The sequence below is a fragment of the Geotrypetes seraphini genome, chromosome 1, assembly GCF_902459505.1.
Source record: "Geotrypetes seraphini chromosome 1, aGeoSer1.1, whole genome shotgun sequence".
Taxonomy (NCBI): domain Eukaryota; kingdom Metazoa; phylum Chordata; class Amphibia; order Gymnophiona; family Dermophiidae; genus Geotrypetes; species Geotrypetes seraphini.
Genome location: NC_047084.1, coordinates 424,177,125 through 424,201,771, shown reverse-complemented (window position 1 = coordinate 424,201,771; position 24,647 = coordinate 424,177,125). Strand labels below are relative to the sequence as shown.

At 47.4% G+C, this 24,647-nt stretch overlaps 1 protein-coding gene across 9 annotated transcripts in view; it reads left to right on the top strand.

The window, feature by feature from the left end:
* The first annotated feature begins 343 nt into the window (after positions 1–343).
* The window catches only part of MPDZ (multiple PDZ domain crumbs cell polarity complex component), a 550,514-nt gene continuing 526,210 nt past the window's right edge, over positions 344–24,647 (top strand). For 4 of the 9 annotated variants that reach the window (XM_033918923.1, XM_033918958.1, XM_033918933.1 and 1 more), the window contains exons 1-2: positions 345–464; positions 1,071–1,135. In XM_033918923.1, the coding sequence (XP_033774814.1) occupies positions 1,120–1,135 (16 nt within the window). In that variant the 5' untranslated portion in view covers positions 345–464; positions 1,071–1,119. Of the gene's footprint in view, positions 465–509; positions 674–758; positions 825–1,070; positions 1,136–24,647 lie in introns of those variants that run through there. The other 5 variants (XM_033918951.1, XM_033918942.1, XM_033918897.1 and 2 more) reach the window with 5 other exon arrangements.

Genomic DNA, 24,647 nt, shown 5'->3' with positions numbered 1-24,647 from the left:
CCCGCCCGAAACTTTCTGCCTCGTCCCTCAGCACAGCTGGAAACAAATGCTCCTAAGTTGAAGGGGCGGACCTTTGGAGCGTGGGCGAAAATGTTTTAATAGGTCGATGTTAAAAAACACTATGCAAATTACCATTCCCTGCTCACGGTGAAGGAGTAGGGGCGGGGAAGGGGTAATTTACATAGCGCGCCAAGGCGTTGGACCAATCGAAATACAACCTTTTGGCCCGCTATGCAAATTACCCCTTCCCAGCCCGTACTCCACCGTGAGCAGTGGTGTGATTCTTGGAAAATCCTTGTAGCAGCGCTGTAGCATTTAATTCAGCAAGCTTGCTTTGGTCGCTAATTCTGGTTCTTCTGCTCATGCTCAGTTAGACCTGATCTGAGCATGTGCGGAAGAACACGCATTATACGAAGTTTGCTGCTGAATTAAGTGCTGCTGAAGATGTGGTTCAGGCAGGAAAGGTCTGTTCACCTTCAAGTACGGGGTGCAGGCAAACCGGAAGAAGCAGGCGCTTGACAATTCATGCGCGAACCACTGCCGAGTCGCGAGTCCGATGTCAAATCCCGGAACCGGTCCGGCGCGGTCTCTGCAGCTGCAAAATGACAGCCGGCCGCTCATTTAAAGTAACTGGGCGGTGCGCCCGGCTGAAACACGCTAGGGAGAACACTGGGTACAGATAAAAGTTAGAGAAGCAAACTCCTCCATTATCCTTGGATGATTTCATAATATTTAATTAAACTCGGGGAAGGGGTTGCTATTTCATAAATATTTAGAAAGTATACTTTCAATGGATTTATAAAAGGACCAAGTAGCTAGCTTAGGTAATATGCTAACCCCCCCTCCCTTTTATGAAGCCAAATTTGTATTTTTACTGTACTTGTTTTGTATCTGGGCCAGGGAAGAGTTTAGTGACTTGCTCAGAGTTACAAGGAGCTGCATGTTCCCCTGATTCTTAAGCCACTGCACATTAGGCTACTCCTGCACTCTTATAATTAACATTCATTAATGATGATCTGATTAATTAAATTAAAAATCTGTTTTAATGCCTTTTAATTTATATTTTTCAGAAACATATGATACAATCTCTGTGTGATAACTGGTCCACTTCAGAAAATCATGCTGGAATCAATAGGTATGTATAATTTATTTTATTTTAAAATTTCTATTCCGCTTAAAACCTAAGCGGATTACATTAAAAGCACATACATAAGCTCTTACATATAAAATTGAAAGCAACATGTCAGCCATTACATCTATCTTCTACTATCGGAATATCTAATATGACTTATATTTGTTTCAAACCTTTATTATGTGGTGCAGTTATAGAAAAAATAATAATTGCATATAAAATAAGACTAAAGAAAAACGACTTCATCTGGCAAGAAATATAATTGTTCAAGCTTGCTTATTTATTTATATAGGCCCCTTTTTACAAAGCCATATGGCAAATGTGCCAATGCCCATTTAACTCCTATAGACGTCAGAACATTTACAGTGCCATCCTGTGCTGCTGGCTTTAATAAAAGAGGGTGTTACTTAGGGGCCCTTTTATTAAAAGGCATTAGAATTTAGCATCCTTTAAAGTGGGACTTTCACACGCATTAAACCCAGATTCAACATAGCAGTATCTAGGGCTTTTTATTTTATTTTTTGTAATTTGTAGGTCCAAATACTAATTTCTTAATTAATGCATGTGACTTGCAAAAAATGTTTAAATTGGCATGGGAGCTCCAAGTGCCACCTAAATAGGCACTAAGGGGGAAATTCTATAATCGGGCCCTAATTGATGCCTAACAATGTCTAACTGAATTCCACGTGAAACTTAATTGTATTTAATTGGTTTAATTGGCATGATAATTGACCACATCATTAAAAACCGATAAAAAAAATTTTTGGGCGGAATACCATGTAGTATCTAGCAACACCAAAATCAAGGTGCCTATTGGGGCCTAATGACACGTACCTGAAAAGTAGGCATGGTTAGGGGCAGAGAGTAGGCATGGGTTGACTTGGGCGTCATTAGATTGTCTGTGTTAGGTGCCAGTAAATTAGGTGAGGAAAACCTTGGCCTAATATTCAGACGCCTAAATAAAGTAATAAGAATAGCCTTACTGGGTCAGACCAAAGATCTATCAATCCCAGTAGCCCATTCCAATCCAGGTCTCTAGTACCTGGCCAAAACCCAAGGAGTAGTAACATTCCATGCTACTGATCCAGGGCAAGCAGTGGTTTCCCCCGTGTCTTTCTCAAATAAGAAAAATGCCTAAACCCGCTTCAATGAGACTAGTAGACCTGAACGCTAGGGTTATGCATCTGGACCTGCAAGTTGCTTGCAGAATATCACTTATCTTTCAACTCTGCCTCCTTCCCAATAGACTTGCTCCTGCCCCATCAGTTTTATTTCTGCAAGCAAGTTGCTCAGATCTGTTTCTGATCTGCTTTATTATTTTTGGTTTTCTTCCTGTCATTTTAAGTTTCAGAGTTAGTACCCAGAGATTTCTTCTTTTTGGACCTCTGGGAGAAGACACAGACTCTGCATAGCAGAAGTCTGCTGCTAGCAGGATTAGCCCTCGGGGGACACCTGGCTAGCCAGCCTGCTGTAATATTTTTGGAGCTGGGGAGGGGGGGGGGGCTTCCCCTGAATAGCTGCTCGCATCCCTGATTTATCAGGAGCTTGAGCACAGGCTGGGATTAATAGCAGGCCAGCTGTATGGTTCTCCCCCAACTCTACTCCCACCCCCATCGCAGCAAGATAGTTTCTGGGATTTGAGACTCAGTCCGCCATGTGTCCGATTGGCAGCCCAAAGACAAAGTTCGTAGAGTAAACCTGTAAGAAAGGATTATTCTCCATTTGTTCCAGCTGCACTTTTGAGCTGAGGCAGGCAGACACCACATTGTACAGTTAGTAAGGCTATTCTAGCCTATGGGTAAAATTGGGAAGGGGGGTGTCTGAAAAAATGAAATTTGAGGGGTTGGGGTCAGAGCTAGGGCCCCCTCCTCCAAAACTCCTTTCCCTGTAGTTTTTGAACTTCGGGGGAGTCCCTCCCCCTCCCTGGGCCATTTTGGTGCAAATTTGCAGGCAATAGCCTTCTTGGATTTTAAATGATCTTTTTTTCTAAAGCCTCAAAACCCCTCAATTTCCTTAAAATCGCTAGGGATGGATCCCTCATGACTTTCTACCACTGTATCATAGCCAGGTTTGTGCTGGATGGTCAACCAAGATGCGTCCATTTGCCGTGTGCTGTGGGAGCTTTGGGCTCGACCTCTAGGGCTGGGGATCTGCAGGAAGCTTGATCCAGGGAATGAGATCCTTGCCAGAGCCCTACGAAGGAGATTTGACGAAGCGTAGATGCATGAACGCTGCGGAGCCCAGGAGGACGTTGAAGGAATCAAAAAACCAGCAGACATGTCGGTAACACATTTACCGACAGGTCTACAGCAGTCGGGTTTTAGGATCGTAAAACCCGATGCAAAATAGACAAGCAAATGTTAGTGAATCAATCACTTGGCTATTTTGCATGGGGTTTTACAAATTTGCATGGCCAGATTGGAAAATGGGCGATCCAGGGGAAAAACACGTGGTGGGTGGTTTTGTGAATCGGGTTGTTTAGCAGTAATCGTCGCTAAACCTGTAAAAACAAATTTAGCGATGATCGCTGACTTTAGTGAATTGTGGCCCTGGTTCATGGAGCCATTCTGTCTTGGGTGCCTTTGTTCTACTCAAGCACCTGGGTTTTTTTTTATATCTTTTGAAAGTCCAGGACTTGCGGACGCTCCCAAGTACTAGGCAAAAGGTCTCTTGTTGGTCTTAAGTACTGGTTTGTAGGCATTATCTAGTCTGCTTGCAGTGGCATTCCCAGGGTCAAATATGTTTAATATAAAGTCCCAGAATCCTTTGATTGCTCTCTGGATATGATATGATGCTGACACTCGGGTCCTGACCTCAGAGGAAGATGAGGACCCTTAGATGAGCAAGGTGTCAGCCTATTCTGTCTCTGCCTGACAGATGTTTTGGATCAGACAATGGGCATGAGACTTGGCTTCTAAGGCCACCCTCAGCAGGCTTCTATTCAAGGGGCAGATGCTATTTGGAAAGGGTCTATATGAGCTGATGGCCAGTGTTACAGACTGTCACCCTAAAGCATTGCTGGAAAGCAGACCCTGGGCGGTTCAGAGTTTGGGGCATGGGAATTTTCGAGGCTCTTGAAGATTCCATTCTTAAGCAGAGTGACATAGAGGTCCTTTCAGGAGTTGCAACAGAGGTTCAGCAGGGGCAGAAGGCAGCAAGCCTCTGGCTCTCACCCTCTCCATCTTCCAAGAAAGGGCAAAGATGCCAGGTGAGAGACCGCACCTCCCCAGATAGGGAGCAGGCTGTCAGTTTACTGGACAGTCTGGGCACAGATCGTTGGGTCCTAGAGGTTGTTTGTGACAATTACAAGATCGAGTTCTCTCCCAGCCTCCCCACCTGATAACTAGTACTTCTGTGCTCCCCTTCTTATCCGAGGCTTCTGCATTGGTTTTACTAGTACAGTTCAATCCCTTACTGAAACACAGAAAATGATGGCAGATAAGGGCCATAGCCCATTGAGTCTGCCCACACTACTGACCCACCCCCAAGTCTACTTTCTTAGAGATCCCACTCCTAATGACAGATTTCATTAACTTTACCCTCTAAGGGATCCCACATGGGCATCCCATTTGCTCTTAAAATCTGGCATGCTGTTGGCCTCGATTACCTGCACCGGGAGCTCATTCCAAGGATCAACCACTCTCTCTGTGAAGAAATACTTCCTGGTGTCTCCAAGGAATTTCCCACCCTTGAGTTTGAGTGGATGCCCTCTTGTGGCCGAGGGTCCCTTGAGAAATAGAATCTCCTCTTCCATCTCGATACGGCCGGTGATATATTTAAATGTCTCGATCATGTCTCCTCTCTCCCTACATTCTTCGAGAGAGTAGAGCTGCAAGTTTTTTAGCCTTTCTTTGTACGAGAGATCCTTGAGCCCCGAGACCATCCTGGTGGCCATCCGTTGAACTGACTCTACTCTCAGCACATCTTTACGGTAATGTGGCCTCCAGAATTGCACACAGTATTCCAAATGAGGTCTCATCATGGTTCTGTACAATGGCATTATGACTTCAGGCTTCCGGCTGATGAAACTTCTGCGGATGCAACCTAACATCTGTCTTGCCTTAGATGAAGCCTTCTCCACTTGATCGGCAGTTTTCATGTCTGCACTGATGATCACTCACAAGTCTCGTTCTGTTGAAGTCCTAGCTAAGGTCTCACCATTCAAGGTGTATGTTGTGTACGGGTTTCTGCTGCCGAGGTGCATGACCTTGCATTTCTTAGCATTGAAGCCCAGCTGCCAGGTCGAGGACCAATTGCAGGTCCTGTGTCATGCTATTGGGCAAATTGCCGTTTCCCACTATATTACATAGATTGGCGTCGTCAGCGAACAATGTTATTTTACCTTGAAGCCCCTGGGTTAGGTCCCCTATGAATATGTTGAAAAGGAGTGGGCCCAAGACTGAACCTTGCGGTACTCCACTGGTCACCTCCGACGTTTTTGAGAGGGTGCCGTTAACTATCACCCTCTGAAGTCTACCACTCAGCCAGTCACTGACCCATGCAGTTAATGTTTCTCCTAACCCCATCGATTTCATCTTGCTCAACAGCCTGCGATGTGGGACGCTATCAAAAGCTTTACTGAAGTCTAGGTACACGACGTCCAGGGATTCTCCCAAGTCCAGCTTTCTTGTTACCCAGTCAAAGAAGCTGATGAGATTGGATTGGCAGGACCTACCCTTGGTGAATCCATGTTGACTGGGATCCCGCAGATTCTCCTCATCCAGGATTGCGTCTAGTTTACGTTTGATCAGTGTTTCCATGAGTTTACATACTATCGATGTGAGACTCACTGGTCTGTAATTTGCAGTCTCTGCCCTGCATCCCTTTTTGTGCAGTGGAACGACATTAGCTGTTTTCCAGTCCAAGGGGACTCTCCCCGTACCTAGGGAGAGATTGAAGAGCACTGATAACGGTTCCGCCAGGACATCACGCAACTCACTGAGCACCCTGGGGTGTAGATTGTCTGGTCCCATGGCTTTGTTCACCTTGAGTCTTGTCAGTTGGTAGTAGACGTCGCCGGGTGTTAACTTGAAATTTTGAAACGGGTCTTCCGCGCTTTGCCTTGCCTGCAACTGCGGACTGTGCCCCGGTGCCTCGCAGGTGAAGACCGAGCTGAAGTATTCATTCAGTAGTTCGGCTTAATCGGAATCTGATTCTGCGTAGTTCCCATCTGGTTTTCTAAGGCGTACTATCCCGTCTGTGTTTCTTTTTCTGTCTCCAATATACCTGAAGATGGATTTGTTCCCCTTCTTAATGTTCATTGCTAGAGTTTCTTCTACTCGAAGTTTGGCCTCCCTACTGAAGTTGATGTCGACGCTGTGTGCTGGGCTGGTGCGTGGCCTTGAATGTGTACAGATGCTCAAGGCCCCACACCAACCCAGCACACAACATCTGCTTCAGTCAGGGAAAGATAAGTACTGGTAAGAGCAATGTAGAAGTGTTGGTCGTTGAGTGAGAGTGTGTGTGTGTGTGGGGGGGGGAGGGCAGAAGTCCCAGACGTCGAGGAGGGCACAGAAGTGCTGGTTATCAGCTGGGGAACCACTAGAGAAGGAGGAAGGGAGAATCAAGAGAATCAAATATAAACCAAGATCCCCTTTTTTTTGTCCCAAAATCTCAGTTTATATTTTAGTTTATCCCAGGACAAGCAGACAGCATATTCTCAACATATGGGTGACGTCATCCATGGAGCCCCAATGTGGACAGCCTCGCAAGCAGACTTGCTTGAAGAACTTTTAGAAAGTTTGCGACTGCCTTACCGGGCATGTGCGAGTGCCTTCCCGCCCGATGTAGGGCGTGCGTCTCCTCAGCGTCTCCTCACTTCTGCACAAGAGTTAATTCTACTCGTGCCTTCTCTCACCCTGGCTTGTGTATTTTCTTTACAGGGTCGCTGTGTTTATATGTGCATTTGTTAAAAAAAAAGAGTTTTGTTTTGATCGTGTCACAGTGGGGCCTCTTCCGTGACCTCTGCCTGCGGGCTTCAATTTAGACGCGGCCGTGTTTCATTCCATGTCCCGGCCTGTCACAGATTTCAAGAAGTATAGTCGGTGTCAATGCACGATCTCCCTCACTGACCCACACAAGTGGTGTGTACAGTGTTTAGGACCTGATCATCATCCGGAGTCGTGCGCCCGTTGTGCTACACTTCAAAATTGAGCCCTTAAACGTCGTCGAGTCCAGATTGAAAAAAATCTTTGGGGGAATGGATCTGCCTTTACCTAAGGCCTTGACCACAATTCCGGCCCTGACCTCGATGTCGACTCCAGCAAAGTCTTCCACCTCGACCTCGTTCAAACCTTCCTCAATGGGGAAGTCTTCGTCTTTGGGGAAATCGGCTAAATCTTCTCCTGAAGCGCCGTTATCCTCAGTGTCTCCATCAGATAAGATAGCTTATCCAACCCTCCGGACATGCCACCATTAGAACCGGTGGGTCCGAGGCTATCCAGGAAACGTGTCTCAAAATCGAGGCAACACTCTTCCTCGAGATTGTTTTCCTCGGAGTCCATAGCCACACCAATTGTACCAGATCCAGTGGTCTCGGTGCTGGCTTTGCAGAATATGTTGGAAACTATTCTGCATCAGGAGTTTGGTAACATGCTTGCCAAATTGACTCCTGCTTCCTGCAGTCCAGCCTGAGCATGCAGCAGTAGTACAAAGAATCGAGTCCTTGAGAGTGCCTCGAGCTCAACCTAGCCACTATTCAAGGAGTCAAGTCCTTGAAAGTGCCTCGAAATCAATCTACACGGAATTGAGTCCTTCTGAGTGCCTTGAGATACCTCTATACAAGGAGCTGAGTCCTTATTAGTGTCTTGACGTCAGTCTCAGACTTCCAGTCCTACTTCTTAACATAAGGCATGTCGAGGCACAGGGCCAGGACACCTCGACATTCCTCTTCGAGGCTGGATTTGTCTCGATCACGGGATCATGAATCAAGGCATAGCTCTTCACTACATCATTTGTCAAGGCATTCATCGAGGCATGAGACAGGCCTCGTTTATCGAAGCATCAAGACTCTTCGAGACCACTAACTCCTTTGTCGAGGAGATCTGTTGTGGAGCCTCACCATTCTCCTCAGTCGAGTTCTCCTCCTGCGAGGTTTTCTTCACTAGCTGGTTCTTCTAAACAACAACATTATGCTTCCTCAACTCATTCCAGAAATGGGCATTCATCTGCATCTTTGCCTATGGATTCAGATCTCAGGTATCAATACTTCAGAGAGGCTTCACCTTCATTCTCTGCTGTGAAAAATACCTTCTCCTCAATGGGGGTCATACCTCTTCAGATCCGGTGTCCTTTACCAAATTTCTATCCCAAATGAGTAGCGATCTTAACATTACTTTGGAATCTGATTCAAAATACTCTAAGGAGTATATGGAAGAACTGGGTATGTCTCATCCTCCTAGGGAGTCTCTCAAATTACCCATGAATGGCATTCTTTCTCAAACCTTCAAAATAAACCTTGATACACAATATTCCGTTCCTGCTGTGCCAGCAAAGATAGAATCTCGATATAGGATGGTTCTTTGTTAAGGATTTGAGAAGTCTCAACTCTCACATCAATCTCTTCTTGTTGAATCCTCTTTGAAAAGATCTAATCCTGCAAAATTTTATGCCACAGTCCCTCCTGGTTGAGAGGGAAGAACTATGGACTAGTTTGTCCGTCGGTTGTATCAAAATTCAATGATGACAAACCACATTATCCCAGGACAAGCCGGCAGCCTATTCTCACATATGGGTGACGTCATCGACGGAGCCCAGATGCGGACGCCTCACAAGCAGACTTGCTTGAAGAAACTCGAAGTTTTGAGTCTACCGTACTGCGCAAGCGCGAGTGCCTTCCTGCCCAACGTAGTGCGCGTCTCCTCACTTCTCATTTTTCCGCGGAGCTGAGAAGTCTGTCTTTGACTCTCTGCGTTTAACTTCGTAACTTCGTGCCTTCTCTGAACCGCGGTTTGTACTTTTTTTCCTCACGAATTGCTGTTCTTATTTTATTTATTTCATTTTAGTTAAAAAAAAAATTTTTCCTCTTCCGTCCGTTTGTCGGGACAGGTTGCTCAGCCACAGCCCGAGGGCTTCGATCTTGCGGCGGCTATATTTCCTTCTATGTCCCGGCCTGTCACGGGCTTCAAGAAATGTAGCCAGTGCCAGCATGCGATTTCTCTCACGGACACACACCGTCGGTGCCTCAAGTGCCTTGGGCCGAAACATAGACCGAAGTCGTGCCTGCACTGTGCTACTCTTCAACCTCGAGCCTTCAACTGTCATCATATTTTGGTGGACAAGCTCTTCGGGATGGATTCTTCCTCAGATCCCTCGACCACGAAGGCGTCCTCGGCCTCGACTTCGACTGAGGCTCCTGCTTCGACTGCTTCCACCTCGAGCCTCATCAAACCTTCCTCGTTTGCAGCGGCTCTTTCTTCGACGATGACTGCTGTATCTTCCCCTGTTTCCTCAGGTCAGGTAGCTCAGCAGACAGTTCCAGTGGTGGTGATTAAAGTGCCTAAGACTTCCAAGTCAAAGCACATTCACACTACCTCGGTGGAACCTCCAGCAGAGCAGGTGGTCCAGTTTCAGACGCAGATCCATCTTTGCCGGCTTCCTTTCAGACCATGTTGGAGAAGCAATTCATTCAGTTCCTTACTAATATAGGACCGAAGCTTCTTCCTCTTATCCAGCCTGGGCATTCAGCAGACTCCCGCGAGGTCGAGCCGCTTCTTTTGCCTCAGTCTGAACTTACATACTCCTTGCAGGTAGCAGAGTCTCTGCGAGTGTCTGGTCTGACATCTAAGCACATAAAGCAAGGACCAGAATCTTTGCAAGTGCCTCGACAGGAATCCTCACACTCTATTCAAGGAGCAGAGTCTTTGGGAGTGCATCGAGGTTCCTCCATCAAGCCTCTGGAGCTTCACTCTACTGCCTCCAGTCCTATCCATTCTTTGGTGGCATCGGCTGCTTCTGTCTCCGAGGTGAAATCTCCTCGTTCTTCGAGATCAGCTTCTAAGCATCGTTCTCACCGAAGATCGAGGCCTTCATCGAGGCATACTTCCAGGCAGAGTTATTCTTCTAAAGAACGTCCTTCTTCCACTAAGCCTCGATCTACTCCTCCTTCGACTAGACCGCCGACTCCTCGATCGAGGTCTCCACTCCCAAACCTCGAGGATCCAGCGGTTTCGATTGCTTTGTCCAAGTCTCCATACTCTTTTGATGCCTTTTTTTTCATGCCGAAGCCTCATCTTTGACCCAGGCTGCCTCGACGACCTCGAGTCCGTCTCGAGGCAAAGCATTGGCGGATCAGCTATCTTTCTCATCTTTTCTTCATCAGATGGCTGTTGACTTGGATCTTCAATTAGATTCTGGTTCCAAATACTCTAAGGAGTATCTCGAAGTCATGCATCTTCCTCAACCTCCGACAGAGTCGCTTAAGCTTCCTCTTCACAAGCTTTTGTCTCAGACTTTTGGTCGATGCATGGAAACCCCTTATATCATATCAGCTGTTCCAGGAAAATTGGACTCTAGGTATAAAACTGTACATCACAAAGGGTTTGACAACTCACAGTTATCTCAACAATCCCTGCTTGTCGAGTCCTCTTTAAAGAGATCCCATCCAGAGGGGTCACGTGATGCGGAGCTAGAGAGCGTCCTCGAGCTCCTCGAGCCCCGCTCTCTTTATCGGCATTTTGGCCTTGGCAATTTCATTCCTCCCTGCTCCTACCTAGTCTCGGCGATGCGCGATTTCATCGGCGGTTGTTCACGGCCCGGGAACCCGATGGCTGCTAAAACGTTGCGTCGGGAGAAGGAAAAGTTAAAACCCGCGGATCCTAAGATGGCGGAGGGAGAGGGCCCGGATGGGGGATGGTGAGCCCTGCATGGCTACAGGTGATCGTGTCGGAGGTGAAGGACGCCATTAAATCCTCCTTAGATCCGCGTCTTCAATCCATCACTGACAAGCTGGAGGTGGTGGATGGCCATTTGGAGTCTCTGAAGGGAGAGTTTGCGGAGTGCTGCCAGAGAGTGTCAGCGCTAGAGGATACTATGGCTCAGGTTTCCACCACGCAGACAGACTTGCAAGCCCGGGTTCGATCTCTTGAGGATAAGCTGGATGACGTGGAGAATCGCTCCAGACGGGGGAATCTGCGGCTGGTGGGCCTGCCGGAGTCTGTCACCGAAGCGGAACTTCGCGAGTTTTTGGAGCGCTGGCTGGTTGAGACCTTGGAGTTGCGTTCTGCAGCGGGGCCCCTGTGGATTGAACGAGCTCACCGGCTTGGGCCTCGGCGGGCCCCTTCTGAAAAGCCGCGGGTGGTGATTTTTAAGCTCCTTAATTATGTGCACAAAATGGAGATCCTCTGCGCCATCCGACAGAAGGGGCCACTTCTCTACGAAAACCACCGCGTCCTCTGTTTCCAGGATTACTCTCCTCGGGTCTCCAGTCAACGGCGAGCCTATGCCTCCCTCTGCGCGGATCTGCACCGCAAACACATGCAGTTCGCATTGTTATATCCTGCCAAGCTTAAGATCTTTTATGAGGGCAAACCACACTTCTTCGACACCCTGCAGGCCGCTTCGCGATTTGTGGCCCAGATGGCGATTCCCTCTACCAGCTCTGCTACCCCATAATGTTGACGGGTCCTTGCTGTGGACTGCTGGCGATTTAGAACTCTGCGCTGGATTCCTGATTTCATGATTCCTGGACTTGTTGCCATCTACCACCCCTATCAGCCAGCCTGTTGACTCTGCTGGTAGTCCCGGGTGGGAGAGGGGGTTTCCCCTCTATCGTCCTTGGGAGCTTCTTTGGATGGTGCCTACTGTTCCTGGACTGGGGACATTGCGATCAGCTTATGGTTCTCTGTTTTGCAATTTGGGCTGATATGCCTTACCTTTGTTTCCATTTTCTTTTTTTAGGGACCCTTTTGTTGATCGAACAGGTGTCTTGCGGGGTGTTTTGCTTGTTGGGGCGGGGTGTGTATGTGTAGTGGATGTGCTAGGTGTGATGGTGGAGCTGTGAGGGTGGGAGTGGGAGTTTCTGAGGTTTGTTTCTTTCTCTTTCTTGTTCCTCTGGGATTGTTTGCTTGATGGGGCGTGTAAAATTGGGCTCCGGATGGCTGTACTTCCTTCTGGTGTATGGTGGGGACTAGCGGCCACCCCTATCACCTGGCTTTGGTTCCGGCTGCTTGGGGTTTTGGGAGGGGGGAGATTGTTGTGGGGGGGAGACCTTTTTTTGCAGCAGAGTTTTGCCCTTTCTTTTTTTCCCCTTTAGTAGGGGCTTCATCGTATGGTTCTTGGGTTGGGTTGTGGGGGGACTGTGAATTTGTTGCTGGTTTTGGACATAACGAGGGGGGCTCTGGGGGCTCGAGGCAACCCTGGTTGTCCTCTGGGACGCAGGTGCTTCAAGGGGGGTATGGGGGCTATCCCTATGGGGGATAGGGGAAGGGGGGGTTGTTGGGAGTGGGGGGGCTGCTGGGGATTGGTCTTCTTTTTTCTTTTTTTCTTTTCTGCTTGTTCTGGTATTTTTATTTTTAGTATTTTTCTTTTTCTAGTTGCTTGGAGGTCTGGCTGGGGGGGGGGGGGGTTTCTTCCGGGGCTCGAGGCCTCCGTAGGCATCTTGGGATAATGCTCACCGTTTGGATAGAGTTGAGGACTTGGTGGGTCTGTAGGCTGGGACGGCCTCACCATCCTTATACTCCGTTACAGGGTTGTCTTTTGCTCTGGGTCTTTTTGGATCCTGATGGTTAAATTCATATCTTGGAATGTTAACGGGGTTACCTCACCTGTTAAGAGACAGAAGATATTGCAGACCTTAAATAGACACAGGGCAGATGTTGCCTTCTTACAGGAGACGCACCTGACCTCTTCAGAACATAAGAAATTTGCTCGCTGGTGGGTGAGGAGGGTGGTGGGCGCAGCCGCTGTACAACGTAAGGCTGGGGTATTGATTCTTTTGCGCAGGACCTTGGACTCTATAGTGCACGGGGTCTATGAGGACCCGCTCGGAAGGTTTGTGCTGGCTCATGTTACGTTGGTTAGGAAGTCTTTTCTCCTTTGTAATATTTACGCACCAAATGTCTATGATAAAGTATTTTACACTCGCTTGTTTAAAGCGCTGACCGGGTATTCTGGTGTACCATTGGTGATGGGAGGTGATTTTAATATTGTCCATGATCCCTGTTTAGATAAGTCTGATCCCCGTCCCCATGAGCGCAGGGATTCTTCTAAGGATATTCCCCTGCTGTGTTCTTCTTTAGATCTGGTGGACATTTGGCGCATGTTGCATCCCGGGGAACGTGATTATACACATTTGTCTCGGGCTCATGGTACCTAATCCCGGATTGACTATTGGCTCTTCTCTTCTAGCCTTTTCTCTTCGGTAAGAGATACGGGGATTGGCCCATATTGCGTTTCTGATCATGCTTTTGTTTGGAGTACTTTGGATGTAGGGTCGGAAAATGTGGGCTCCCGGAGATGGCGGTTCCCGCCCGCGTTGTACAAAGACCCAGGGTTTTCTGATCATCTGCTTCAGAAGTGGACAGATTATCAACTTCACAATGTGGGTCATATGGATGATCCTGTCCTGTTCTGGGACGCAGCCAAGGCTGTGCTCCGTGGGGAAATAATCGCGTATGCTAGTTTCAAGAGGAGGGCACGGGATCGGGAGATCTTACGCTTAGAAAAACAGGTGAGGGCTGCTCGGATGTGGTATGCTTGTGCTCCGACACCTTGGCGACGTAGTAATCTATTGGCGTCTCAGGCCTCATTGAATGAGTTGCTGCAGGCTCGCTCTGCTCGTTCGATGCTATATTTTAAACATCAATTCCATTTGCATGGCAATAAGGGGGGTAAGCTGTTAGCTAATCTGGCACGTACGGCGGACGGTCCTCGCCGAGTGCTGCGGGTGGTGGGGGAGGGGGGCGAATTGGTTGGCTCGGATGCTGCGATAGTGAAGGTTTTTCGCACCTTTTATCAGCAGTTATATTCCCGGTCTGACGAGCCGGACCTACCTAGTGCTCTTTATTTAGATAATGTTTCTGTGCCTCGAGTAACTGCTCTTCAACAACAGCGGTTGAATGCGCCCATCTCCACTGATGAAGTGGCCTTGGCAATTCAATCTAGTCAGTTGAGGAAGGCACCGGGACCGGATGGCTTTCGAGCTGAATTCTATAAATTGCTTTCGTTGGAGATCACTCCTCTTCTGGCCTCCACCTTTACTGTTTACGTTGCACAGGGATCTCTGCCATTGTCTTTACGCGACACTCACATTGTGCTACTCTTGAAACCGGGACGTGATCCCACCTTGGCGGGTTCCTATCGTCCGATTTCCCTCCTTAACTTGGAAGCCAAATTTTTTGCGAAAATTCTGGCCAACCGATTGGCTCGAGTTCTCCCTGACCTGGTCGATGATTCTCAGGTTGGATTTGTTCGGACCCGCCAGAGCTCCAGAAACATCCGCCGTCTTTTGACTTCCTTGGAGTTTGTCGCTTCTCGTCGCGTGCCTTCTTTGTTGGTCAGTTTTGATGCAGAGAAGGCCTTTGATAGGGTCTCTTAGCGCTTCATGTTTGCCACGCTTCGGCATTATGGTTTTGATGGGTTCTTTCTCGAGGCCATTACTGCTCTCTATGCTTCCCCTTCGGCGGCACTTTGGGTGAATGGTATCCTTTCTGAGTCTTTTGATATTTGGAAAGGTACGCGGCAGGGATGTCCTTTGTCCCCTTTATTGTTTGTTCTTACGTTGGATCCGTTGATTCGGGAAGTGTTGCAGAACCCTGACATTAGTGGGGTTCGTATTGGTCGGGAGTCTTTTGTGGTTTCTGCTTTTGCAGATGATCTCCTTGTACATCTTACTAATCCAGTTACAACCTTGTCTGCTCTTTTGATGACGATAGCTGAGTATGGGGATTTTTCCGGTTTCCGATTGAATTTAGACAAGTCTCTAGCCCTTCCGACCTCCCCGGAGGTCCGGGATTCCTGGCCGGGGATATTCCCATTGCGTTGGGCGACCGGTGCTTTTCGTTACTTAGGAATCCAATTGACCTCTTCGGTTGATTCCCTTAAGCAGACAAACTTACGCCTGCTCTTTGATTATACTCGTCAACGGCTGGACCAATGGAGATTTTTTCCCCTTTCGGTGCATGGTCATATTCACCTTTTTAATATGATTATATTTCCCAAATGGCTGTATGTCCTGCAGTTATTGCCTATACGTTTATTGCAGAAGGATCTTCGGGCATTTTATAGACTTCTTTCTCGGTTCCTTTGGAATGGGAAAAAAACGCGGATGCAGTTCCGCTTTTTGATTGGGTCTTGGTCGAGGGGGGGCATGGGTCTCCCCGATTTGCAGAAATATAATCAGGCTTGCCTGCTCCGTTATCTTGGGGATTGGATTCTGGACCAGGACGTTTATACTTGCTTTGCTTATGAACGGGCGTACTATTCTCCTTGGCATTTATCTTCCCTGTTACATGCGCCTCGGTCTTCCGTGCCTTCTTCCTTGCGCTCTAGCTTGTTGTTAGGATCTTTACGTGATATCTGGAAGATTTTGGTGTTGCATTTAGGAGGGAGGCCGGGGGTATCTGACCAGTTGCCTCTGCAGAGGAATCTTCAGTTCTTGCCAGGTACTTCTTCGGCTTCCTTTAGGCGTTGGGCCCAACTTGGAATGACTACTTTGGAGCATGTCCTCACCGAGGCTGGGACTCTCTGCTCTTGGCCGGCATTTCGACTCCGGACGGGGATTCGGGAAACTGACTTTTTTGCATATCTACAATTAGACCATTATGTTCATTCCTTGAGGGCGGAGGATTTGCAGCTGGGTTTGGGTGGCCGACTTCGCTCATTTTTCGCTAGTTTTGCAGATGGGGGGCTTTCAGTTTCAGCGTTGCATAAAGCCCTCTGTTTGTTGGCCCCGCCTCGCTCTTGGGACTCTTTGTGTGTACGGTGGGCCCCGGATTTGGGCCTTCTCCCGGCGGACTTGGGTGTGGGAGGTCTTATTCGGCGCATCCCAACTATTTCTGTTTCTGCTGAACTACGGGAATGTCAGTTTCGGGTGCTCCATAGGGCTTACTTCACAAAGGTTCAGCTGTTCCGCTCTGCCTTGACCGACTCGGCTCAATGTGAGAAATGTAATGCTGCCCCTAAATCCTTCTTTCACGTTTTTTGGAGTTGTCCGATTGTTCAGTCCTTCTGGAGGAGGGTGGTCCGCTTTTTGGAGGCTCTGTTGTAGAGAGTTGCGCGGGGACAGAAATCCCACCCGTCCCCGCCCATCCCCGCCAAAGTCCCACCCGTCCCCACCCGTCCCCGTGAGGAATCCCACCCGTCCCCACCCGTCCCCGTGAGGAATCCCTCCGTCCCCACCCGTCCCCGCGAGGAATCCCCTCCGTCCCCACCCGTCCCCGCGAGGAATCCCCTCTGTCCCCGTCCCCTCCGTCCCCGTCATTTCATTATGCTACTGAATTAAAGGCTCTGGTAGAAACCCATTTACAAATAAGCAAAAAGACTTTATTAATTTGAAAATATTAATTGGGAAGAATACATACTTTGCAAATGGGTTTCTACCAGAGCCTCTAATGTTTATAAATTTTTATCAACACAACTAATATACTACTTTATCCTGAAGCAAAATAAAAAAAAAGAAATATAATTCTTTTCCTACCTTTGTTGCCTGGTTTCTGCTTTCCTCATGTTCTCATTCAATTCCTTCCATCCACTGTCTCTCTTCCTTCTGCATCTTCAATTTGCTCTGTTACTGTGCCTCTCCCTTTCTTCCCCCTTCCAAATTGGTCTGGCACCCATCTTCTTCTCTCCGCTCCCCCCATAGTCTGGCATCTGTCTTCTTCCCTGCCAGCGTCTTCTCCCTACTCTCTCTTCCCCATTTCCTTTCAGCGTCCTTCTCCCCCATGTCCTGTCAGCGTCCTTCTCCCCCCTCTGTCTTCCACATGTGCTTTCAGTGTCCTTCTCCCCCCTCTGCTTCCCCATGTCCTTTCAGCGTCCTTCTCCCTCTCTGTCTTCCCCATGGCCTTTCAGCGTCCTTCTCCACCCCCCCGTCTTCCCCATGTCCTTTCAGCGTCCTTCTCCACCCCTTTGTCTTCCCCATGTGCTTTCAGCATCCTTCTCCCCCCTCTGTCTTCCACAAGTGCTTTCAGAGTCCTTCCCCCCCCCGCCCTTCCCATGGCCTTTCAGCGTCCTTCTCCACCCCTTTGTCTTCTCCACCCCTTTGTCTTCCCCATGTGCTTTCAGCATCCTTCTCCCCCCTCTGTCTTCCACAAGTGCTTTCAGAGTCCTTCCCCCCCCGCCCTTCCCATGGCCTTTCAGCGTCCTTCTCCACCCCTTTGTATTCCCCATGTGCTTTCAGCGTCCTTCTCCCTCCTCTGTCTTCAAGTGCTTTCAGAGTCCTTCCCCCCCTCCTCCCGTCTTCCCCATGGCCTTTCAGCATCCTTCTCCCCTCTCCTTCTCTACCGCCCCGGGTGCAGCACAGCCGGCCAGGTCCCCTTACTTTTGTGGCACTTCCCCGACTGACTGACAACAGCCCCGGTCCGACAAACCTCCCTGCCCTTAACTGCGAATCTAAATTACCTTATTACAGCTGCTGTAAGAAGATAATTTAGATTCGCGGCTACAGGGCAGGGAGGATTGTCGGACCGGGGCTGTTGTCGGTCGGTCGGGGAAGTGCCACAAAAGTAAGGGGACCTGGCCGGCTGTGCTGCAACCGGGGTGGGGTGTGGCGGGGCGGACCGCCCCCTCCCTTGGTAGCTACTCGAACCGCGAGGCTACTCTCCTTACCTGCACTGCCTGCAGCACAGAGCCAAACGGAAGTCTTCCCGACGTCAGCGCTGACGTCGGGAAGACTTCCGTTCGGCTCTGTGCTGCAAGCAGAGAAGGTAGGGAGAAGAGCCGCGCGACTGAGTACATCCAGCCCCGCAGGAACCCCGCGACCCTCGGAGGCGTCCCCACGGGATCCCCGCGACCCTAGGGGGCGTCCCCACGGGATCCCAGCGACCCTAGGGGCGTCCCCACGGGATCCCCGTGACCCAAAGGGGGAACCCGCGGGATGCCCGCGGGTCCCGCGGGATTCCCGTCATCCCCGTTCCCGTGCAGCTCTCTACTCTGTTGGGCTGTTCCATTCCTCTTACACCAGTGGGGTTTCTTTTAGACAAATTTGAGGCTTTTCATTTATTGCCTGGTGTAGGCAGTTTATTCCTGCGGAAGGCGGGCTTGGTGGCCAAGAAGATTATCTTGACCAAGTGGGTGTCAGCTGACCCTCCTGCGTATTGGGCCTGGCGCAATCGGCTGCATGCCTTGATGTTACTAGAGAGGGGTCAGGTGCGTGCTTCCTTTCGTCAATCCAAGATTTTTCTGCGGGTCTGGAGGCCCTATATCTATTCTCTGTCTCCTAGAATTCGGAGTTTGATTCTTAATACTCTGAGGCTTTGACCTGATGGAGCGGTGGGCGTTGTTGCTCTGGGGTGCCCCTCCCTGGCCGAAGACCTCCTATTCCTTTATTTCTCTTTATTCTAATTTTAGTTAGGGGATGGGGAGGGGAGAGGTCTGGCATTTCTTCTCAGGGCTCATCAGAGTACAGGGCTCTGTATGGTATCTTTGTATCTGGTTAACCTCAGAATCCGATCCCTCCATCACAGAACTCTGTCCAATGGGTTATAAAATTGAATTAATCTGCAGAAAAAAAAAACGTGGTGGAGGCCTAGCCATCATACTCAAAAACAACATCAATATAAAGACCCTAGACAAACACTCCACTCCCCACCTAGATCTCCTAGCCTGTCAACTATCCGATGATTCTCTCATAGAAACTCTAACATGCATCCTCTGTTACTCAACAAACAAGCGCTTGAATGACAACAAACAAGCGCTTGAAGAATTTATTTACCAGAACTCCCTAACATCACCTCATAACCTTCTCCTAGGAGACATAAACCTCCATCTAGAAGATCACACCTCAAAACAAGTAATAAATTTACTCTCATACCTCAATGCACTAAACTACCAGATCCTCAATCCCCAATCCACACACGAAAAAGGACACCAATTAGATCTTGCAGCTTATATGACCCAACATCCTCACAAACCCAAAATCAACATCTCTAATGGGGCATGGCACCCCTCCCTTTGGTCAGATCACTATAAATACACCTTTGACATCAACTGGCCTCAAAGCATTAACAAACAACCTCCAATAAAAACCTCCTTCAAAACACGCCAAAAAATCGAACCCTCCATATTCTGGGATAAAGCAGACCACGCCACCACCAACATAGCTCCCAACGAATTTATATCCCAATGGAGATCCATAAGCGAAACCATTCTAAATGAGCTAGCCCCAGAAAAACTAAAATTCAAAATATGCAGACCTTCTGATAAATGGTTCGACGCCGAACTTCTCCAATCTAAAAAGCTCTGCAGACAACTAGAAAGAGTCTGGAAAAAAAACAAGAGTTTAGAACACACTAAAATTGCATGGAGATACCAAATTAATCAATACAAAACCAAACTCAAGGAAAAACGAAAAGCCTACTACTCCAAAATGATAGGCAAAAAAAACCCAGACACAAAAAAGCTATTTAATCTAGTAAAAAACCTCACAGATACCAAACCTTACCTCTCCACCCAAGGTATCCACCCACCAACAGCCATCCAACTAGCAGACCATTTCAAAAACAAGATCACCGATATCAGATCTACATTCATCAACACACACACCCATCTAGAAAAGATAACAACAAACCCATCAACTAGCGAAGCCATCGTAGCAGACAGAAGCTGGTCCGATTTCCCAATTCTAGTCTGGTCAGATATGAACCGACTCTACAATAAATACAGCCATGCTTCCAGTGACCTAAATAATTGCCCCATCTACATATTATCAAACGCCTCCACCACATTCAAAACCAACTTCATGCTATGGATTCAAACCACATTGACAGAAGGCCAATTCCCACAGAACCTAGGAGAGATCTTAATCACTCCAATCATAAAGGATCACAAAGATAGCCCCTCCAACTACAGACCTATCGCTTCAATACCATTGTACGTTAAAATAATAGAAGGCCTAGTGGCACAATACCTCACCGAATATCTGGAAAAACATAACCTACTCCACCCCTCACAATCAGGATTCCGAACTAACCATAGTACAGAAACACTACTTGTCACATTACTAGATACAGCCCGACAACACATCAGTAAAGGAAAAAAAATGATATTAATACAATTAGACCTCTCTGCAGCATTTGACCTAGTTGACCACACCTTATTACTACAAATTCTCGACGCCATAGGAATCTCAGGCAAGGTCTACAAATGGTTTCAGGGGTTCCTCAAATCTAGAACCTACAGGGTAAAATACAATGATATCAAATCAAAATCATGGACAAATCCCTGCGGAGTTCCACAAGGATCACCTCTCTCACCTACGCTCTTCAACCTCTTTATCTCCTCCCTAGGAGCTACTTTAGATACCCTAGATGTCACATCTTTCAGCTATGCTGATGACATCACCATAATCCTCCCCTTCGACCCATCAGAGACCACCACCACAACAAAGCTAGAAACAACCTTAGACACAGTAGAAAAATGGATGATGGATCACAAACTAAAACTAAATTCTGAAAAAACAAAATTCCTTTTGCTCGAAAAAGCCCAAACTCCTACCATCACTGAACTGAAAATCAAAAATACCAAATACCCAATACAACCCGAACTAAAACTCCTAGGAGTTACGATAGACAGATGTTGCACAATGCAGCCCCAGATCAACAAAACAACCCAGAAAGCTTTTCTAACCATGAGAAATCTCCGTAAAATCAGAAAATTCTTTGACCAAGCACAATTTAGACTAATCGTCCAATCCCTAGTCTTAGGTCTGCTGGATTATTGCAACTCCCTATATCTTCCTTGTCCAGCCACTATGATAAAACAACTCCAGACCATACAAAACACCGCCCTCAGATTGATCTACTCACTCAAAAAATATGATCACATAACAACTGCCTTCTTAGACTCTCACTGGCTACCCATACAAGCACGAATCCAATTCAAATTCCACTGCCTGATATTCAAAGCATTACACGGCTCTTCCCCCTCCTATCTAAACAACCGCTTAAACCAAATCTCCACCTCAAGACACAGAAGAACCTCGAACCCTTTCGCCTTCCCCCCACTCAAAGGCACACAACGCAAGAAAATGTTTGACAACCTTCTGGCAACACAAGCAGCAAAAGTCAACCATTCCATCTCCAATCTTATGACAATATCAGACAACTTCAAAACATTCAGAAAAGAAATCAAAACCCTGCTTTTCAAAAAATTCATCCAAATATCTTAACCCCTCCTCTTTTACCTCCAGAAGATTCACCTACCTTCAGATAACCTTCCCCCAAATTACCCACCTTAACACCTTCCAATTAAACAAATACCATAAATAGATTGTAACCTACCCTCTCTAACTGCATTCCATATGTATTTTTCATACAGTTCTTCACTGTCAGTTTAATTTCCATCCTATAAGTTCACATAGAATTTTTCTTTTTTCAACCATCTTTATTTTCTCTTCTTTATTAATTTCCAGGTACTTTAGTTAGATTGTGAGCCTTCGGGACAGTAAGGGAATTTTTTAAGTACATTCCTACTTCTCATTTATAATCTTAATGTATATTTTCTTCAAACCACTTAGAACCTAACGGATGTAGCGGTATATAAGAAATAAATTACATTACATTACATTACATTATATTGTCTATGCCTTTCCATAGGTCAGCGCTTGCAGTTCTCTGCTATCAGCCGTACACATTCTTGCTTTCTCCGTCATCTCCTTTTTTTTTTTTTTTTTTTTTAAATTTTATTTTGGAGGGGTGTTGGGTTGGGTGGAGGGAGGATGGGGAGGGAGTTGGGCGGGAAGGGGAGAGTTTGGAGAGTTGTTGTCTACTCGCTGCACCGCCTGTGCCTTTCTTGTGTTTCTTTGCTCTGTTTATGCTGATATTAGAAGCATATCTGTATTTAGCTAGGCGATGATGGACAATTTCTTGACATTTGCTCCAGCTCTCCCTGTTTTCTCTGACCTGTACATGTTTCTGCTGCTTTTGTATGTTTATTGTAACTTTAATAAACAGTTTGAACGTAAAGAGATCCCATCCTTCCAAGGTTTATGCCACCGTTCCTCCTGGAAGGGAAGGGAAAATTATGGATAAATTTGGACGTCGCATCTATCAAAATGCCATGATGTCCTCTAAAGTCCTCAATTATAATTTTCATTTTATTACTTATTTTGAGTTTCTCATTTCTCTCTTACCAAAATTCTTAACTTATTTGAATACTCAAAAGCACTTTGAGTTTCAGGAAGTCATGGCTTCGTTATCACAACTCCGATTGCATCTTCTCCAATCATCCTATGATGCCTTTGAGTTATCTGTCTGGGCAGCGGCTTGCTCTGTAGCAATGTGTCGCCTTGCCTGGCTTCGAACCATTGACATGGACCCTAATCTTCAGGATCGATTGGCTAACATTCCTTGTGCAGGTAATGACCTCTTTGACGAATCTATTGAGGCAGCAACCAAGAAATTGTCTGACCATGAAAAATCCTTTGCTTCTATTGTCAGACCTAAGCCAAAGCCAGCTCCTACCAAACCTACACGCCCTGCTTCTATCTATCAGTGGCGTTTTACTCCAAGGACGGCTCCTTACACTCGCCCTCCTCCTAAAAAAACAGCAGCCTCAGAAGCAACAAAAATCTTAACCTTCTGCTGCACCTAGGGCTTCACAGCCTTTTTGACTGTCTCAAACGGAGCATAACCTCCATCGTTCTGCCTCTATCTTCTCTTCCCCCTATAGGATGTCATCTCCATCATTTTTACCACCGATGGACGACTATTACATCCGACCTCTTGGTACTGACCATCATCAGAGAGGGATACTCTCTTCATTTCACTCAGGTTCCAACAGAGCTTCCTCCAAGAGTGTATCCTTCCAATCCTTCCCAGGCCGCCCTTCTTCAGGAAGCACAAGCTCTGCTTCGTCTCCATGCTATCGAACCAGTTCCTCTGGAACAGCAGAACAGGGGGTTTTACTCTCATTACTTCCTTGTTCCGAAGAAGATGGGCGATCTGCGGCCCATTCTGGATCTCAGGGCTCTCAACCAATTTTTGGTCAAATTTTGAATGTTGTCCCCTTCTTGAGCAGAATGACTGGTTATGCTCTCTGGATCTCAAGGAGGCCTACACTCATATTCCCATTTATCCGGCCTCCCGTCAATATCTCAGATTTCGGGTGGGGAATCTGCTTTATCAATACAGAGTGCTGCCCTTCGGCCTGGCCTCATCTCCCAGAGTGTTCACCAAGTGCCTGGTAGTGGTAGCAGCAGCTCTCAGGAACCATGGTCTTCAGATCTTTCCCTACCTCGACGACTGGCTCATCAAGATTCAACATTTCAGGGGGTTATTGTAGCGACCCAATGGACTACCTGGTTCCTACAAAGTTTGGGATTCGAAATCAACTTTCCTAAATCCCACCTTCAGCCCTCACAGAATCTACAATTCATCGGAGCTGTTCTGGATACTATCCAACTCAGAGCATTCCTCCCACAACAACGTCTGGAAGCTCTTCTTCAACTCTGTCATACAGTATCTTCCCGCTCTTCCATCTCAGCGAGACACATGATGATGCTTCTAGGTCACATGGCCTCCACAGTACATGTGACTTCTTTTGCCAGACTTCACCTCCGAATTCCTCAGTGGACCCTTGCATCTCAATGGACGCAAGTTTGCAACCCACTTTCTCGACACATAACAGTCACTCCTTTGAAGCAATCTCTCTGTTGGTGGATGCTCTTTTCCAATCTCTCCAGAGGCTTGCTGTTTCAAACTCCCCCTCATCAGAAGGTCCTCACAACAGATTCCTTGACCTACGCTTGGGGGGCTCATCTCAATGGTCTCGTACTCAAGGCCAATGGACCAGTACGGATTGTCAGTGTTATATCAATCTGTTGGAACTCAGAGCGATCCTCAAGGCTCTCAATGCTTTTCAACATCTTCTTCACGACCAGGTAGTCCTCATTCGGACGGACAACCAAGTCACCATGTATTATGTCAACAAACAGGGAGGGATGGGATCTGACTCCCTTTGTCAAGAAGCTCTGAAGGTTTGGGATTGGGCAATCCACAACAACACCTTCCTCAAAGCTGTCTACATTCAAGGGGCGGAGAATTCCTTGGCAGACAACTTGAGTCGTCTTCTGCAACTTCACGAATAGAAACTCCATTCCTCGCCTCTTCATCACATTTTTTCACAGTGGGGAAAGTCTCAGATAGACCTCTTTGCAGCTCCCCACAACTACAAACTGCCTCAGTTCTGCTCCAGGATATACTCTCCTCATCACCTCGAGGCAGATGCTTTTCTTCCTCTATGCATTCCCTCCATTCCCTTTCATTCTCAAGACTCTTGTCAAGTTAAAGAACGACCATGCCACCATGATTCTGATTGCTCCTCGGTGGCCGAGACAACCTTGGTACTCCCTTCTACTTCAACT